Raw genomic sequence first — 19,139 nt, 5'->3', positions numbered from 1 at the left:
GTTTTTGTAAAGTTTTTGCTCCTTTAAAGCTATTTATGCATTCTAAAACATACACAAAATAACTGCAATAGAAATATTTTGAACATACAAAAATATATATTTTTAATGAAATATGAATTTATACATCTGTAGAACTTTCTTCTGGAAAAAAAAAGTCTTTCTAAACTAAAAACTGCTTTTATTTGCCTTTGGAGTTATGAGAGTTAATTGTGACAGTTGTCATCTAGTAGTTGTTATTCCCCCCTTAAGGGCAGGCCACAAAACTTTGTAGCTAGGCAGTTACACTCAGGATATGAGAATTGAAACTACTTTTCCCCCTTCTCTGATAGGATGTCTTTCATATTATTCCTATGCATTCTTCTTGTGAAAACATAGTAACTCCATTTTACACAGGATCCAATTCATAAATCTGTAAGGAAACTTAAATTCTCATTACTGGATTTCCAACCAAAATATATATTTTCTACATAAAAGTGATAATCTTGGAATGATACATTTCAAAAAAATCAATATACAGGAGTATTTTTTAAAAACTGTGCAAAGATTTACTTACTATAACAAAAAAGCTGTTATAATATAAATTCATATTAAAAAACTGTAAATGCATTTTGGTTTGCATAGTGCATAGAAACTCCAAGGCCAAATACAATAAAACAGGATCTAGGTAAGGGAAATCTTTATCAGTGTTCAGGCCTCAAAAGTCAATCAGTTTATGCCTCCATATTGCCTATTGCTTTTCATTTGTGCTTCAAAAGTTCCACAAATTAATATTACAAAATAAAGTGTTAATAGAAAGCAAACAAGAAAAAAAGCACAGATGAGACCTTGTTTTCCCCTCTCTTCCAACAAAATACCCCAGGATAGGCTTTCTGATATTTCTCAATTCATTAAAGCTGAACACTGAATTTAGTTCCAATTCTCATTTCTTTTTTTCTTTTCTCTATTTTATCTTTTATTTTATGCCCACTTTCCTCTYGAGGAAGAAAAGGCCACTTGAGGCTGTGCAGTTGAAAAGATGGCTTTTCCTGTACCTTGACTAGGGAGCTTGCAAACGCTGCCTGGTTGCTCTCACGTTGTCGCTGAAGGCAGGAACATTTGAGTATACTTTTCCCTTCCTTAAAAAAGGCTACTAATGTAATCTCTTGGTTTGCTTTAGCTGTGTAATTTGTTTGCTGAATACATAATGCAATTAATTGGTACATTTCCCATTACAGCAACTAGCACGTCTGTGGCAATACGTGAGTCATAACAGCAGCATYACAACTGTATGTAAGACACAGCAAATGCTCTGCTGATTTATCCTAATACCCTAAAAATCTCAGCTGCTCAAGGCATTCTCTGTTTGGAGGGGACTTGCTAAAGAACAGTAGAGTATGCCRCAGGAAACGGGAACAAATCAGATCAAACCCAGCTGTGTATTAATCCAAAAGTTGCAGGCATATGAATCAGAGCYATACTTCCAAATTTCTGTCTTCTATACAAATTAAAATCCTAAATCTACTCACCTTTGGCACTTGCAGACTAGAGGGTATTTTGTACAAGAGTTGGGAATTAGTTCAGTCATATTTTGATATGATACTGTCTCCTTTTTGCTTGTTTGCTTTCAGCTGTTCTGAAGTATTGCTGTTGTACTTCACCTGCGTGGCGTTGAAATGCTTAGGCTATTTAGAATTACAGCACAGTAGCACAGCAACTTGAAAAGGCATTTTAAGGACATTTATATCTTAAATATTCAGAATATACCTATATTTTTCTGGATTTAAATGAGTGCAGGCAAAAAGTCAAATAAAGTCATTTTATGGCTCTTCACAGCAAATTATGACACTTTAATCTTTCATTTAAATAATGATAATGATTTCCCTTTCACCCATTCTTTGGTAAAAATGGCTGTGTRTCACATTTGCCTCATCTGCTAGAAAAAGGCATTTTCTTTGGTGGAAACAATTTTTTTGATGCTATGAATTCTGCTTTATAACAAGTTTTCAGTATTCACTTCTAGATAATGGCCCATTTTGCATTACCCATCCATTTAGTGAACGCAAAATTAGTCCCAATTTAGGGCACAAAAAACTCAAACAGATCGGTCATAAAATAACTGCAGGCAAGCTTACATGAAGATTGCCTTGTAATAGCAAAAGGCCTAACATCAATCTTACTAACAGCAAAGGTCTAACTGCAGAATATCAGAATACAAAGTTGTCTGGATAAAATTAATATTTTCACAGCCATTTTAAAAGCATCTTATTTCTCACAAGTAAGTGTAGAGAGGTTAACGTAGACACAGTGGATGTTTAAAATGCATAGCTGCATACATCTTCTGTAGCTTTGGTAGCTTTTTATCTTCTGTAGCTTTGTTGGGTAGCACAGCATTCCACTTCTGTTGCCTTAAAACTGAATTAAAGAAAAAGCATATTATGACATGAATCATTATTTCTCTTTCCCCTTATTTGTTTGACACATTTATACTTGGCAAAGTCTGTGAATAGTCCAGTTTGTTCAGGTTCCTACTCAAACTGGATTCACAAGCTGGTGAATCCTTGGTAATTCAGTAAGAGCCATGTGCCAAAATGACTCCATAAAAACAGGAGTTTGAATCCAAAACAGAGCAAGTCCTTGCCTAGTCTGTCACAGCAACCAACTGCAAGCTCAGTAATATGAGAAACAGGAGAAAACACACTCTTGAAAAGTATTATTCTCACTTTTTTCTTATTTGTTACTCTCTCTATATGATCTTTACAGCATTYTCTTCCCTATCTTTAACGCACAAAGGTATAGAAACAATCTTCCTTCAAGGACAGGGCCTATGAGGAGGAGGAAGCACTACCAGCAGTGACACCAGAGTCACTCGTATCTGCCACCTTCACCATGACAGACAGGGTGGCAGATGCAGAGGGAAGCAACAAGGGGAAGTGGCTGGTGTGCAGGGCTGTCCCCAASGCAGATCAGCCTCTGACAAGCTCTTCCAGCTGGGGGGAGTTGAAGGAGGCTGCAACTGAACTGCAAAGARGGTAGAGAACCACAGAAGCTCCCTCTACAGCTTCCACAGCATTAGTGTCTTCTGCTTTTTTCTATAACTAATCCCTTCATCAACTAATCCTTTCATGTACTAAGCTCTGTCCTCTTATCTAGTGTCCTGTAATTCCTTGTTTTACCTGTCTGACAATGCAATTTTCCCCACTTGGGTTCTCCTCTTGCTATCTTACTTGCATCCTTCCTCCATAACCTAACGCAGCATCCAAAGTTACAGCTTGAGATAGCAAGACTTCAGATACATCAGCAATTCTTATTTATCTCAGCATTTACAGTGGCATTCACAGAAGTGCTTCATGATTAATCAAGTCATTAATTAGGTTAATATGGGCCTTATTTTAAAGGGCTCAATAAATGTGCCAAACTATCAAACAGTAGTGGTGATAATGATGGTAGCATTCGATTAAAAGGTACTGGACTTTCTTAATGCTATTAAGTCATGAATGTCTATAGTCTACAATTAGCCTACAATTTTACTACACTGCTCCCACAAAAAAAAAGCAAAAAAAACACAGGCTGGCATAAGGCATTTTATTGTTCTTTTAGATTTTTTAAGGAAAAAGAATTCTTCAGCTATTTCATCCTTCACTTACCTCCTCTTTTAGGAAGGGATCTATATTCTCCTGTGTCTAGTGCTGCTGCTTTCCATGCCATTGCTTTCTTCTGATTTACTGAAAGAAATTAAATTCCAAAGGTCTTTCAGAATGCAGAATCAGCACAGTGCCACAATCAAATCATAGAGCACATCTAAGACATATTTGATTTTTTTCTCTTTTGATATACAAAAGAGAAAAAAGAATTTAAAAATAAATATAGTGACCTAAGCAACTATCAAACAATTAATGTTCAACACAAAAAGGTCTCAAAGTCTTGGGGAAGTTTGAGGAACAGCTGCAATAATTGCCTTAGTGTAGTGCTGTATGCTATTTCATTCAGCATGGGCTCAAAGTGTCATCTCAGACCGTTGCTTCTTTGGAAGTACTGGCAATTCGCAAACACGGCACCGATGGCAGATGAGACCTGGGCCAGGTCTGCATCAGCAGTTCTCTTATACTGCAGAGTCACCACCCTCCTGCCTCCTGTTGGGTACACACCTGCCTCCTATCTAGTGTCTGATGTGACATTCGAATGACACTTCATTGACCAAGCTCAACTGTACTATGCAGCATCACTTGGCATGGTGGAGCAGCAGTGCTCCTTTAGGGGCAGCCCCTCTGGCTTACCAATCTAGGCCAAATTACATGGTTTAATAGATTCTTCTCATAGGGACTTAACTAACAAGGTAGAACTCCATAAAGATCAATAAACTTATAAAAACCATGGCCTCACAAGCATGTCACATCTCATAAGGCATAAAAACATATCACCAGTGCACTAGATTGCGTAACAAGTATAATTTCAGGACGTTTGCAAGAAGCAGGACTATGTGACAAGAGTTACTGAATTCTCAACTTAAGACATATCCCCAAACAGYCCAGAGTCTAACAGGATACTATATTCCCAAGACATATCCCCTCTCATAGAATAAGTGAATTACAGTTCTATAACTGTTCAGAGAAGAAAAACAAAGAAAATATAAAATACATTTTCAGCTAGCATTGAGAAAAGAATGGGGAAGTGAATATAGCACAGGGTAACAGAAAAGTTCACAGCAACAAGAAATTCAAAAGGAGATTGGTACCACTCAGAGAGACAAAGCAGCATCAGCACAGGAGGGAAGAAGGGTTTGAGGGAGGGATAGAAAGTCAGAGAGGGTGTGAATAAAGAATAAAATAAAGAGAAAAGGAACTAATGAACTGCATCTTAAAAGGAAATAAAAAGGTAAGAGGCCAAAAGACTTTGGGGGCAGGGTGGGTAGAAGGGGAAGGAAACAGTTTATCTCAGAAAAGGGATGGTTAGCAAACCTTTCACAATGAGGTACTATTTATGCCCAACACAGCGCAAAAAAAAAAAAAAAAGCCAGATGCCAAAGCCTCAGTAACTACATCTGAAAAATGTTTGGACCATATACTGGTCAAATTCAGATGCAGTTAAYATGGGCAGGTCATGACTGAAACATTCCTAAAAAGCTCTTCTGGAAAGTTTCCACCTGAAAATGATTAGTTATTCTAAAAGGCTATTAACTAAGCCTTTTGCTTAACTGACATAACTAACATAAGCCTAAATAATTGCGTAAATAAGTGTGTTTACAGCGAGGTCATTTGTTTTTCTGACTAGAAAAMAAACAAAAAAACTTCCACACCATATAATTAAGTATTAGGCAGAAAGCAACATTCTGTACCTTATGGGATTAAGAAGGCTTAAGGACAAGAATAAACTGTACTTGCATATTCATGGGTAACCCCTATCAGTAGTTTTAACAATAAGGCACAGCCTTCTGTATTACACAGGAGTATGCAAAAGAGCAAATATTTAAATACAGAATATAAGATCATTACTCACAGTTGCTCCACTTGTTCAAATTCTTTTTCATCTTCTGCATAACAGAAAAAGGATTATATAAAGCTCTAACATACACATTAAATAATTCAAAGAAAGAATAACTATATGCATAAGTGAAACAAAACAACATCCTTGTTTGATACTGTTTCTTTGTACTGAACTTATTATTCCAATTATTCTGTTCCTCTGCCTAACTGGAAATACATTCAAGTTTAAGAACAACTTGATTTTCATCAAGTTTGATAAAACTGTTTTTTTTTTTTTCCTTGTATATTCTTGCATTTCACTTTTGTTCAATTCAATGCATCCAAGTTGACTTGCACACAGGTGTCTGTCTCAGCAACAAAGATTAGTGCATTCTGTTGTGATGTCTGCATTTCCCTCCTTGCACATTTTCCTCCTGACACTCCCATCAAGACAAATCACATTTGGTTTCATTCATTTCATAATCATTCCACAAAGAGGTGTAGCCTCCTCATGCCTTTTTTATTCTATAACCAAAGTTAGTAAGGACTGTATCAGACCCTTAATGGGAAACTTATTTCATACTGAAAGCACTTCCTAGTTGAACTTGAGACTCCTGTAGAAGATTTTAAAGCTAAAGCAATGCAATATTCTAGATACATAATTATTTTATAGGAGAAAAAGGAGGGAAAAAAAACAGAAGTAGCTACTAAATTTAACTTATATGAAGGAGTATGATCTGTCTTTTATTTTTGTCTGTRACTTCAAATGAAAAACTGTAAGGTACTAAATTCAATATATTGCATAAAAAAAAGAAAAAAGATATCCTACCTGCACGCTTCTCCTTCTTTTTGGAATACACCTCATAAAGGAAAATAATGGCTACCAAAATAACAACTTCAGCCAGTATTGCTAGAAATGGTTTGAGTGGCACCATGAAGGTGAGAACTTTAAGCTTCAGCTTTCCTCTGCTTTTTCCTAGGTTAAAAACAGCTTCACACCAGTAGGTGCCATCATCTTCCTTGATGAGATTCAGTATCTTGAGATGGGTTGTGTTGCTAGGTACTTGATCAATTACATATTTATCTGACAGCAAAGAATTATTAATGGCAAACTAAAAACAGAAAAAGACATTAGGAAGGCTTAATGAGAAAGTGTTTTGTCAAATTCTATTATCAACATCTGTAATTTTATATTAAATTCTGTCTATAAAGTTGTAAAATAAATTAAGAATAAATGGCATTTGTAAAGCTTACCTCTAAGAAAGGGATTTAACTTAGCTACTCACCCTACTAATAGCTACTTACCTTATAAACAGTGAACGAAAATGCACTTTTAGGAAGTGGATCWTCTAACCTACCTTGCTTAATTCATTTGGATGAGATGAGAGATACTTTTAACTCTGTTGATTCTCCACTGACAAAGGCAGTTTTGGATGTTAAGAGCCAATGACCATGTTTTACCACAGGGCAAATAACAGGCAGAGTTCTAAAGGAACTGGAGCTGAAAATGACCCTGCACTGGGAAACGAGTCAGTATCATCTCAAGAGCCAGTGCTGCTGGGGCAGTGCAGCCTTCTCCCTCCAGCAGCAGAGGAGACCACATCTATTCACCTCCTCTTCACAGATGGTGCTTCTCCCAGCAGAGGCCTAGAACAAAGCGGCCRTGCTGCCAAGGCTAAGGGGGATCCCAGAAGGAGAGCATGTGAAGGAGTCAAACTGGGCCAAGCTAGAGCTTTGCACAGCCTCCAACAGACAAGAGCCGAGAAGGTTACRCAGCAGCCTCCTGCACAGAGTGACTTCGTTCAGGTCCAGTGACTCAACGAGGTCACATTGGCTGGGAAACACAACTCAGGAAAATAAGGAAGAGGAGGCACATGCTTASGTTTCCCCGCTTTAAATTACTAACATCTTGTCTAAAAAGGGTTCTGCTATGAGGTTGCTTGCTATCAATGAATGAGCTTCAAGAAATACAGCTATCAATATAGGAAAAACAAATACTTCAAGGCTATTCTGATTTGTTTAATTCTTATCTGTCTGTAATTTTCTTAGGTAAGGAACTTGGGAAGAGAAACAAGCTCTTCTCTTCAAATACAAACCAGAATGCACCAAACTCTACACCTTTAATGATAACCAATAATATACGACATTTGTTTCCATGTTCAGAGGTTTACATTAACAYTGATGAAAATGCAATATGCAGAACCTACTGCAAGAAGCCACTACACTTTGCAAATTGTTTGTACTCATGGGAATCTTACCTGTTCGCTTCCATTGGCCAGGTACCAGTTCCAAGCGATGGGGGTATAATTTGAACTTTTACATATCATTACGACTTTGTCTCCTTCATAACTGATTATTGTTTTTCCTTTTCCTTCAATGCTTGGTACTAAGAACAAGTAGAAAAAAAAATCAGCACGTAAGAGCTACAGGTTTTAATTACAATATTAAAAAAGATCAAAAACATCTGATCCATTTCCCTTGAATAAGTGACGGACAGCTATGTCATTTGGCAATCATGATTTAATGAAGGGTYGTTTCAGGCTGATGTTCTTCATACAGAATTTCTGCAGAAGGCCACAGAAATCCTGTTTGCAGTAGTCAAACAATCTTGAAAACTAAACGAGAATCAGATTGGGGCAGTTTTTCCATCCTGCCCTCTTCCACAGCTGTGAACTACACGCTTTAGTTCTACTGAATTTGAAAAGATTTTTTTTTGCAATTTTACTCTATCTGCAAAACTGACAAGATATCTATTCTAGCTGTAATGTTATCAGCAAGTTGCATATGAAGATTTTCTTTTTTAAATTAACCAAGACAAGCTGCATAGTGAGAGAGTTGAGAGTTTTGTAGCTGCATGTGCTTTCTTTTCAGCAGACTGAGTAAAAGTTTAATTATTCTTAATCTGCAGGGTTGTGCTGGGCATGGATGGAGGGGGGAGGCAGAAGGCAGGGGGAGAGGGGTGGCACACACCCAAAAACACCCAGCTCTTGCCTTGAGGAAATACCTTTGCAATAGGTGGTTAACAGTAGTGATGCTTTTAGTCACAGTGTATAGTAAAAGGCTCTACCAACATATTAATCATCAGTTTCAGAATCATTCTCACTGCATGAGAAATCTGTTGGGAAGACTCAAAACTCTCCTTCCTGCCATCTTTACACTATTAATCTTAAAAAATGGCAGGCTGTTACTCTGTGTAGCATCAGACACAGCTGCATTTGAGCCACACTAAGCAACTCCCCTGCCTTGTAGCAAGTCAGCCAGTTCTACATAGTTCTAGAAAAAGCAACTTCCCTATCAACAAATGCTTGCCCTTAAAGTAGCTACTTTATGCTTTCAGAGAATAAGGCTTCCTTTGACTTAAAACCAAAACAAAAAGAAGTACAGAATTGCATAGCTGTTTGGCTAAATCTTACCCACGTGTTGACCAGAAAAATACAGAATCAAATTTAGAGATGAAAAGGTCTGAATGAACTAGTACAAGTCTGTCTTTCCTCAGTACTGCAAGCTCGTCTCCCCTGGCTGAAGGTTTGAAAGCAGATGTCAGCGTTGCTAAGAYGTGAACACACATGAGAGCTTCCTGAGGATGCCTGACCAGATACCCTGCTAACAGAGCCAGCTTGCTGCACTGACAATTAGAGCCCTGCTTGCACTGATCAAATGCTTGCCTTGATTACTTTTTTTTCCTCCAAAAAAMCATAGACAAAAAGCAAAGGGAACAGTTCCTGTACAAGATGAGGGTTCTCAGCAGCCTTTTTTTAAAAAAAAAAAAGTCAACTGAATTTCACCTATTASTCATAGTGAAACTAGAGCAGGAGAAAGGAGTTGCAGGGGAAGGGAACAGAAGGAAGATTCAGGTGCTCGGCTCTTCCCTCATCCTACCTAGTGAGGCACATTCTAACTGAACACACAGCATGTTCTTGCATGTGCTACCAAGATGCACTTGAGCAGTTATTTGTTGATTCAGAAATAATTGATTTTCTCCACCTCCCCCCCCCCAAAAAATGTGCCTCCATTCTACCAGGCATCACTGATCTTAACACCAATTCTTTTTAGTCCAAGTTTTCAGAAATTACATTGGCTTTTTTAAATAAAAGATGTGAGACTCCTTTAAAGATTTTTGGTGTTGGCCGTTCCCCCTCCTCCACCCCGGAAAGCTGGAGAGATGGGGAGGAAACCAGCTCTTCCTTTAGAAAAAACACAAGCTTCCTTGCTCCTTTGACTGTTAACAGATTTTGATAAAAACAGCTTTTGAGTTTTTCTTTCGAAACTTTTGTTCCCTCTTTCCAGGTTACAGAAATGGCATTCAATAGTGATATCCCCTTGCCTTGACTCTATTAGCCACTGCTTATCAAACTAAATTTCAATTTCCATACTATCCAGAAACCATATTAACAGAAACCATATTAATTAAACCATATGCAACATTTCAAAGGAAAAGTGATATAATAAAACATAACAGAACTTGCCTTGTAAATGGAAGACAGCTTTGAATTCTTTTTCACCTTTAAGAATACAACTGTAACTTCCCAATTCATCTTCATTTGTGACTGTCAATCTAAAACATATGAAGTTTTATCATTTTGTTCTTTTGTTCATAATTCTTTGCTGTTAGTCATCCATAATAGTTAGAGAGAAGCCAAAACAGACGAGTAGTGGAACACAGAACACCCATGGTTAAAACACTAGGATTCAGGTTTAGTGCAATCTAGAAACAGCATGACATTTTTAGGAAAAAGAAAGAACAGCACAGGGCGGCTCAGAAATTTGAGCACCATTTTCATCCTTATTGCTCACCTAGAGAGGACAAGATGTCTTTTAAGGAATATGATCCAACAGAACAAAAATATTTAATTGAATGTAAAATTTACAGCATGAGCTATGAAGGACGTGAAACCAGATAACTTAAAACAGTCTGTGGATTCTCAAAGTCTTTCAGTCAATTGGTTAATACCAACACAGCACAACTTTTAAGAACTGTCAACTAATAAATTTGACAGCAGAGGAAATGCTGGACTCCATCTATTTCACAAGCACTTTGAAGAAGGTTTACATAGGTTGTGCATATGAAATAGCAAAATAGTGCTACCCTGTCCCCATCTTTTCACTGTAGAAATTTTATATGGATATTACTGAGATTAATTGAAAATATACAGAAAACATGGGACCACCTGGTTAATATTAAACCATATACAGATTTTCAGAGTCCAATATCAAAACGCATAAATAAAGAATATTCTCTACAACATTGCTAGAGACACCAGAGAAGAAAAGCTTTACAGCAGTTTAAATATTCTTTTCTGTGAAGCTCGATCGTTCTTCTCTTTTCCTTGTGTTGACAATGTAGACAAACTGAGCAGTGATGCCTTTCAGAGAGTCTTCTGAAAGGCATGGCTTGTGGGGGGAGAGAAAGGTGCAAAACAGGGGGTTAGTTAGCAACACTGCAGGCAGAGATCACTACTTCAACTACCGAACAGAATTACAACCTGGAAGAATAAGATCCTTATAGGATAAGGGTGTTTAATGCTGCACAGAAGAAAGCAGGAGCTCTTCCTCCAGGCTCAGGGTAATTGCAATCTGTCTTCTTTTCCTTCAGTTTCAATATACTGATTACTGTCATCAATTTAGCAAATGCATTTGGTTTCCACTCTTTCCCAGCATACAACATCATTAGTTTTGGGCTGTGTATACACACGTGGTGCAATTCACCCGAAGCTGCAAGTCAAACTGCCAARAATGCTACTTACTGGATGCTCCAGCTATTTTCAGTCTTGTTGATGTGCTTAATGGTTTCGTTTCCCTTCTTCCAAGTCACTTGAACAATTTTCAAATAAGGATATTTACTGGCCAGGCTGCATGAGAGCTCAACGTTAGCTGGGCTGTCCAAAGTGATATGTTTTTCCACAAAAGTATCAAAAATACCTACCAAGGAAAAAATAGTCCACCTGAATACAAGAAATTATTACAGTCCCCACCCATAACCCCAGGCATATCCCTGATGGGCAAAAAATTGGGCTTCTTTTCACAGTTTAAATCCTTTAAAGTACAGCCTGTTGGCTTATATATTCATATCTAAAAAAATGCTGCGGCAAGTGTAAAAGCACAAGCTCCTCATATAAAATGCTTTAGGCTTTTTGGGGTCTGGCAGAGACATTTGAAGTTCATGGAACAGCACACACTGAATGCCAAGTCCGAGATGAAATATTATAGGATCCACTGACCTGTGGTTAAGCTTAGAGGTATAACACCTTGGTCTTTCACAGCAAAGCAAAACYGTAATCACAGCACTCAATTATTAGATCCATTTATTAAGTCTCAACAAGTGAGCCAAACATAACTTACCTTGTTTATTTTCCTGAGTCATTTGCAAATGAAATTCATTTCACAATAGTGCAAGTTTCTGCAGTCTGATTAAAAAGTGGCTAAAAACTGAATGGGTGTCATTTGAGATCCATTTCTTTAAAACTGCACTTTAAAGGAATGGAAAATGAACCCCCCTATGTTGTTGGGGAGTAGCCATTAGAAAAATGATACCTGTGACATCTGTAGAAGTGGAGAACCATGTACCAAGAATTCACATACCAGAATGAGAAACAGACACTAGCTCATTTTTTGTTTATTCTAGGAAAAAAAAATGAAGTGCTGTGCTATTATGTCCTTAAAGTATCATTCCAATATTTTGTAAACAACTTCCACAAATTAAAGGGCTTCCCAGTGAGATCAATCTTCTAGTGCCCAGGAAGCTGCTTACAACTTCTTACTTAGCAACTCATATATCGTGTGTGGTCATAGACATTCAGTTTAACTGGAAGATAAAACAGCACACTTACCAGACAGGAGTATCTCATACACGACATAAGTGAGATTAGATTGTTTCACTTCAATTCCTTGCTTCAAGTCTTGCGTGGACAGATCTGGACCTAATAAGGTTGAGACAGAAGTGAAGTGAAACATTATGATCCTACAGAGGTAATCAGGAAGCAGAGAGTCACTATGGAATTGTTACTGTTTTTTTTTAATAGTATTTTTTGACAGCAGAGACTTTTCCAAATGCTGATTCCTATGGAGATTCTTTACATACACCTTGTGTTAATGGTCAGAACTTTTAAGAGTATCAGAGTTTTGTGACCACTGTTACAGTGCCACTACCATTTTAATAGGATAGCTGCTGGCTTTCTAATATAATAGTTGTGAATGTAAAAAAAAAATACTGGAAGAATGGAATAGCTGCCTATTTTGCAGACTAAATCAGAGAGTCACCTATAGACATTCTTTCCCTAAAGCCTACTGGCTGGTTTCTAGAACTGTATTAAAAAAACAATATTTAAGTATGACTCAGAATTAATTAAACAACAAAAAAAAATAAATACAAAGCAAGGAAAAGAAATGGGAGGACAGGCCATGGTTATTCTCCAAACCACTGCAAGTTAACACAGCCAGRGAGACAGAGGTAGGCCATGTTCTCCAGAGGCATCTCCACTAAATGCCTTGGGCTGCACTGGAATCTCATCCATTTCTCACTGCTCTACAAAACTCCYTCTGTACTGAAGGGAATTTCCTTCCCTACACAATAAACAAACACTATCATAGACCAAAAGATCCTCACTTCCTTCTAGAAAAGGAAATGACATTTAAATGGACTTGAATGGTGAGCAAAATCTCCCTTCTGCAGCACTATGGGCAGCACTATTTCTAGACTACCTTTACAAAGCCCTAAAAAGCACGTTAGAGCTATCAGGGAGGCAACAGCAAGCACAAGGCACAGCTGGTTCCCACCACTTGCCTTGTGATCATGCTGTCTACCTTTCAAAAACAGTGCAGAAAAAATGAGTAAAATACATCTTTAATGGCACATTTTAGGCTATCTGAAACAATATCATCTGCCCAAATAACCAACACAAATAACCACTTCCCTAGTATTGTACTACCTGTAAACAACTTGCCAGGAAACTGAAGCACATCCCTACAAGACGAAAGGGGAAACTACACTTAAAGAAAAGGTCAATCCAGTACAATTACAGCACCTTAGAGCTTTTCCAGTTTCCATGATTTCCAGTTTCCATACTGCTTTAAGCACAACTTAAATGACCTTGATTTCAAACTGTAAATTCTAGTATTATCAACTAATATGAATCTTGCATAATCACATTATGAATAAAAACTGAAATTTAATGATTTAAGATGACATATGTTTGCTTTTACCTGGTGTAGATACACTATGCCCAAATGGTGAAGAGTCTGAAATGCTCTCCCGAGTTTGACGGCTGACAATCCGTGTAGTTCTAATTGGCTCTGTAAGGTGAAAGATAAAGCTGTTATAAACAAATTTAATTTTATTTCAATTAAAATGATGAGACAAAAATAGAAGCCACACAACCACATATGGTCTACATGCTTGCAAAACTAYTGTCATATACTTTATAATACATCTCAGAAATGATGGAAACAGTGAAAAAACTAATTCCAGCAAAAGGAAAAGAGCATCCTGATCACACCTGCTCAAGGAATACAAAGGTCCCAAGGCAGGAAAGTAAGAAGAGGAGAGCAGGGCCTTGGCTTCAGTCCTCTCTGAGCACTGGATGACAGTGCTGATCATTGCACAGTAGAAGCAAGATCTCTGAAAGCCTAAGAAATCTCAAAATATTTCTTCTTTCATCTTCTTCCATAAAATACTGAAATACACCTCAAAGTCTTGCTTGTTTTAAAAAGCCTCCCAGCTACAGTCATTACCAGAAGCTGGTTGTGCTAGGGCAGTTCCCTGCTAGAGGGCTACMTTAGAGGTGTCTCTGAGCAAGCTTAGGCAGAGGTGCCACACACCTCCCAAGCTGCTTGCCAGCTCTGCAGAGCAAGTCTTGGCCTTGCCCATGTGCCAGCTCATGGCACCAGGAATGCAGTGCCCCTGGATGCCTGCATTCACCAGGTGGGTGTTCACACCTTCTCCTGGGCTTTGCACTGTCAGAAACAGGAAACCTGCATGTGAGGATGGATGACATGGAAGACCAGAGCTGCAMGGCAGTGCATTTGGTAGTTGTTCATAGTACAGGATTGTTGTCAGTCCCACCCACCACCAGTCCCAAATGGCATTTTTGAACAATTATGAAYTACAATTTTTTTTCACATTAATGCTGTTTCTGTAGACAGGGGTATTAACAGGCCTTGTTTCTCCATCAGACAGAGGTCAAACTGGCCCTAATGATTCCCCTGAAATTAAACATGAAGGCTGCAGAAAAGTTGGAATTGTTCTCTGCTTGTGCCCACTCTGAGAGCATCACAAGGTTGTCACGCAGATCACCAGGGCTTAAGTCATAGGACAAACTCTCACAGTAGCTTTAAAGGACCTAAATGATATATATAATTCTACTTATTCTGAAGAAAATTCAAAGGATTTAATTAGTATGAAAATGTAAGCTCCACATGATGTTTAGGATGCATCCATCCCCTACTTTAGAGGACTGGGAAAAATATTATAGCTTTAGGTATACCAAAGTAACATGATTACCAGTAGATGATTCATTAAGGCCAGCTGGCATTTCAGTTGTCATGTTCCCCTGAGCTTGGCTGGCATCTTGTGTTGTCATGGGTAGATCTAAAAAGAAAAAAGCATTTAAAGAAATTCTATTCCTTCTCAATGGAACCAAGTTAGAAAGACCTAAGTCATAAAATTATTTTTAGTAAAACCCCATCACCTCAGCCTACTACCACCTAAATTCTCTCTCTCCTCCACCTAAATTTTATAATTTAGAATATGTATATACAGCCAAAGTTCTAAAAAAATTACTTTTCATCAGCTGAATTTCAGCCACTTTATTTTAGGCAAAAGAAAATTCGAAGGCAGGGGTAGTATCTTTTATTTGATCTCTGCAATAACCTGAGAGCTTGTTTCATAGAGCAAGTCCGCTCTCTAAAAAGACAAGCCTCTCTTTTCCCATAGTAAACCTAAAGTTAGGCAAAGACCTTCTCTAAGTTATGTCAGTAGTCTAATACAATCTGCTATCTGTACTCAAATCCTGTCTTGTTTGTGGGCTTAGACTATCACAGCTTAGTACCAACACGGACTGGAAGATTCAGTAACAGTGCAAGGACTCCATTACAGCACAGCACYTGCCTATCTTATGTTTTGACATAACAAATCTCCTTGCCTTCCATTATCACTCCAACAAACAAAGCAAAAGGCCTCACTAGCCTGGAACATGGATCTCATCATGCAATAAGAATCACTGTTTCCACGCTGCAGCCTCCTTACCATCACTGCAAACCTATTTTTGTTCCTGTAATAAAGTTTTTGTAGGAGCCAGGCAAGACTCTGAGGTTCTCAATTGATGCAAGAAGAGTAGGGAAACAGGAACAGGATTTGTTTGCATTTGAGTATGCCCTCCTGCATTAAAAATTCATGGTCCCCATGTGATCTACAAAGATGAACATTCTTTTAGCTTCTTCTCCCTTCCCTAATATGAAGGGTTCAGGATAAATGTTACCCACATATACACTGAGATATTCCAGGACATTGTCTACTGCTACAGAACTTGCAGCGGGTTCTGCTGTTCCCTAGTCACAAAGTAATCTTACACAAATAACTTAAATGATTTGACTAATGTTTACAAAGCTGTACCTTGCAGCTTCCTCCACCTGCTCCCCCAAAAAGTTTTAAAACACATACAGTCATAATAAAAAAACAGAAACACGGTAAACTCTACTAAATAGTCAAGCCTGACAGTAGTGATTAAAGAAAGGATGGCTATTATACTTCTGATATTAAGGATAAGGTTGAAGAAAGGTCCATGAATTTTACATCTGTGCAGCGTCTTGAGACATTCTGAGGTTATCACGGATCACCTGTCTTGGTGCCAGTTTAGCAGATGCATCACCTGCAGAGTAATTAAACATCTTCCAAGATGATAAATTTCGAAGGTGCCACTGCCAAGCTGCACAGCAGCTCCATTACCCCTCTGCAAAGAAGCCAGGTAACCTGCAGTACAGTTTGCATACCAAGAGAGTTGTCATCTTGGCTTTCTTCCTTGAGTCACGTACCAACTAAAACCAATGTCATTTCTAGTCTGAGTTGCTTCTATATCTTAGTTTATATGTGACCATATGGAAACCTCAGTAGCGTAGAAATAATGCTACATCTTGCCCTCTCACTTGCTGAACTACACAGAAGACCAAGACAAACCACCGCTAGATGATCAGTGTCATCAAGCTAGACAGTGATGCAGACAGTAGAGCAACTTCTCATAAACTATTGGCTCCAGGCTGAATACCTATTGATTAAATCTAATACAAATCAATTAAAAACGCTGAGTTGCTGGGCCCTAGTCTTTATGGAGAAAGGAACAGAAGACAGCATGCAATATTTTTCCCCGCTTCTTTTGTTCCCTACTACAGTCATTACTTTAGAGATAAAGAGGGGGATCTGTTGTACTTATCTGAGCAGTTTCAGTTTTTTCTTCTTGCTTTAAAGTCCTACAAGCAGCCTGGCTCACTTAACTATCTTCACAAGAATGAAATTGAATAAAATGCCCAAATAGGAAAAGTCTGAGATGCAACTTGGTTTAATTTAACATCATTAGTGTTTAAATGAATGTCAATGAATTTAGTATCAGTTATACTCTCTGCAAGTGCATAAAGAATTCAGTAACATCTGAAACTATCCACCTGGAGAACATCATGAGGTGTTCTCAGGATGAACATGGAGAACATCAGCTACTACAGGAACARCTGCAGTGTGAGCACTCGTTAGACACCAGAGAACCCAAATGAAGGACTCTAAAGCCCTTTCTTCAGAACAAGCCACAAAAAAAACCCAACAATGAAGCAATAGGAAACAAGGCCTTTCCTCCGATTGTACAATCCATGCAGGGCTTCAGAGGTTAGAAGATTGCATGTGGTGGGTCTGCTTTTCTTAAGTGAATCTGGCAGCACACGGCGCAATTAACCTAGAAAACTAAGCCAGGCAACTAAATGAAGCAAAAAGCTCCGAAGAACACGTCTTGGCATTTAGCATTTCCGTCTTGTTACCCTGAACTCAACATAGATACAAGTCATGGTTACTTACTTTGAAAAATTCAACAATTACAGAGGTTTAAAAGATAGAGTTGACAGAATACAGAACTATACAAGCTACTTATTCCAAAACAAAGCCTAGGAAGCCTTTTCTCTTTTGGTATCTACCTGACCAGTTGCAGGGTATCTAGCTGACCTACCAGCAGCACAGCCGCCTTGCACATGGTACTTCCTTAGGTTGCATTTAACCACAAACATTATTTCCGTTACAGGAAACATGCTGGTTTGCAGGTTAAATTTGATTCCTCACATCTCCAGAATACGTCTTGTTTGTAGACTCCACTAATAGGCAATTTTAGTCCATCTCCCTCCGCAGTAACGTTAGCTTCCCTTTGAAGTGGGGTTTAGCTAGTTGCTGTGCCAGTTCCTGACCGAGTTTTTGTRAATTATTAACTAATGGAAGAATAAAATAACCTTCCCCACATTTAAGACTGCATGGAAATTGCGGCATAAAGTCTTCCCACTTACTGAAGTTACTTCACATGAATATGCAAGACTTGATACAAACATGAAAACCAAAGCCTTACTTCATACAGATAAACAGTACTAATACAGGTGACACCAATTACTAATATCTCACTAAAACTAGACATAATACTCATCACTTTAGAAGGATGGAGATTTGGGAACTTACTCCCCAAAGAGGAATTGTACAGCAGGAAAAGATATAATTTCCCTCATGGTTTTGCATAAGTGCCCTCTGCCCTTTAGAATTGCTTCAGTGACCGCTGGGCATAATTCTTGGTAGCAGAAGTCAGCAGCAGAAAATAAATATCATTATGGCTTGCTTGTCATGATGTGACTGACGGTTTCCCACAAATATCGGTCCATTTATAGTAACCAAACCTTTTCACTGATGGAAGAAACCTTTAGGGAGGACTGCTGAGTAAAGTTCTCTCATACACAGACACACATATCTACTATTATGTATGTAGTGTAATAGTTCGCATGTCTAGCATCCTGCACAGCAAATAGCAGCAACCTGATATTACTGCCATTACTGCATGTCAAAAATGGTGATTAACAATGAAAGGCATAAGTTTTATAGATACTTTCCTTAGGAGCGGCTGGCCTGCTCTTGAACCACAAAAACCCATCAGAGGCAGAATACGACCCAAAGTGTTGGAGTCCCATTTCCTTCATGAATATTTTAACCATTGCTTTTAAAAACACAGTACAAAATCCCCCAAAAAGCACTCCTCAAGACCCACAAGGCATACTGATATTTTAATTAAGCAATTTACCAGTGCAGAACGTACAGAGTTGGGAATCTCAAGCCTTAATGACACATTATTTGACTAAGATAAAGCAACACCTGGACACTACTACTCCTTGACTCCAAGTCCTACCCCGCGAGCCGGGGTGCCCCTCGCCGCCCGGGAGGCGGACAGCGCAGACTCCGGGTGCAGGATTTCAGCACCACCGGATTCCAGACCGGGAGCCCACGAGACCAACGCGCTCCATCCCTCCCGGCGGCAACGCCTGAGCCGGCTCGGTGGGGCCGCGCGGCTCTGCCCGGGGGCAGGGGGGACCCCCGGAGCGCCAGAGCGCTGCGCGGCCGCGCACCCAGCGCCGTTGGCAGCGCCGGGCGCCATCGCGCGGCCCCGCCCGTCCCCGCGGCCCCGCTTTACCTGCGGCGCGGGC

The 19,139-nt window shown here is 38.9% G+C and overlaps 1 protein-coding gene across 2 annotated transcripts in view; it reads right to left on the bottom strand.

Annotated features, from left to right (window-relative positions):
- Positions 1-1,274: 1,274 nt before the first annotated feature.
- EMB (embigin) overlaps positions 1,275-19,139 on the bottom strand; it is an 18,775-nt gene continuing 910 nt past the window's right edge. The window contains exons 1-11 of one of the 2 annotated variants that reach the window (XM_026038563.1): positions 19,127-19,133; positions 14,935-15,021; positions 13,638-13,727; positions 12,266-12,355; positions 11,183-11,357; positions 9,905-9,993; positions 7,697-7,824; positions 6,268-6,550; positions 5,473-5,506; positions 3,624-3,701; positions 1,275-2,391 (exon numbers count right to left, since the gene is read on the bottom strand). In XM_026038563.1, the coding sequence (XP_025894348.1) occupies positions 3,644-3,701; positions 5,473-5,506; positions 6,268-6,550; positions 7,697-7,824; positions 9,905-9,993; positions 11,183-11,357; positions 12,266-12,355; positions 13,638-13,727; positions 14,935-15,013 (1,026 nt within the window). In that variant the 5' untranslated portion in view covers positions 15,014-15,021; positions 19,127-19,133 and the 3' untranslated portion in view covers positions 1,275-2,391; positions 3,624-3,643. Of the gene's footprint in view, positions 2,392-3,623; positions 3,702-5,472; positions 5,507-6,267; positions 6,551-7,696; positions 7,825-9,904; positions 9,994-11,182; positions 11,358-12,265; positions 12,356-13,637; positions 13,728-14,934; positions 15,022-19,126; positions 19,134-19,139 lie in introns of those variants that run through there. The other variant, XM_026038569.1, reaches the window with a different exon arrangement.

This window comes from Nothoprocta perdicaria, unplaced genomic scaffold, assembly GCF_003342845.1.
Source record: "Nothoprocta perdicaria isolate Ctin4 unplaced genomic scaffold, notPer1 scaffold_1, whole genome shotgun sequence".
Classification (NCBI taxonomy): Eukaryota; Metazoa; Chordata; class Aves; order Tinamiformes; family Tinamidae; genus Nothoprocta; species Nothoprocta perdicaria.
This window is presented reverse-complemented; position numbering and strand designations above follow the sequence as displayed.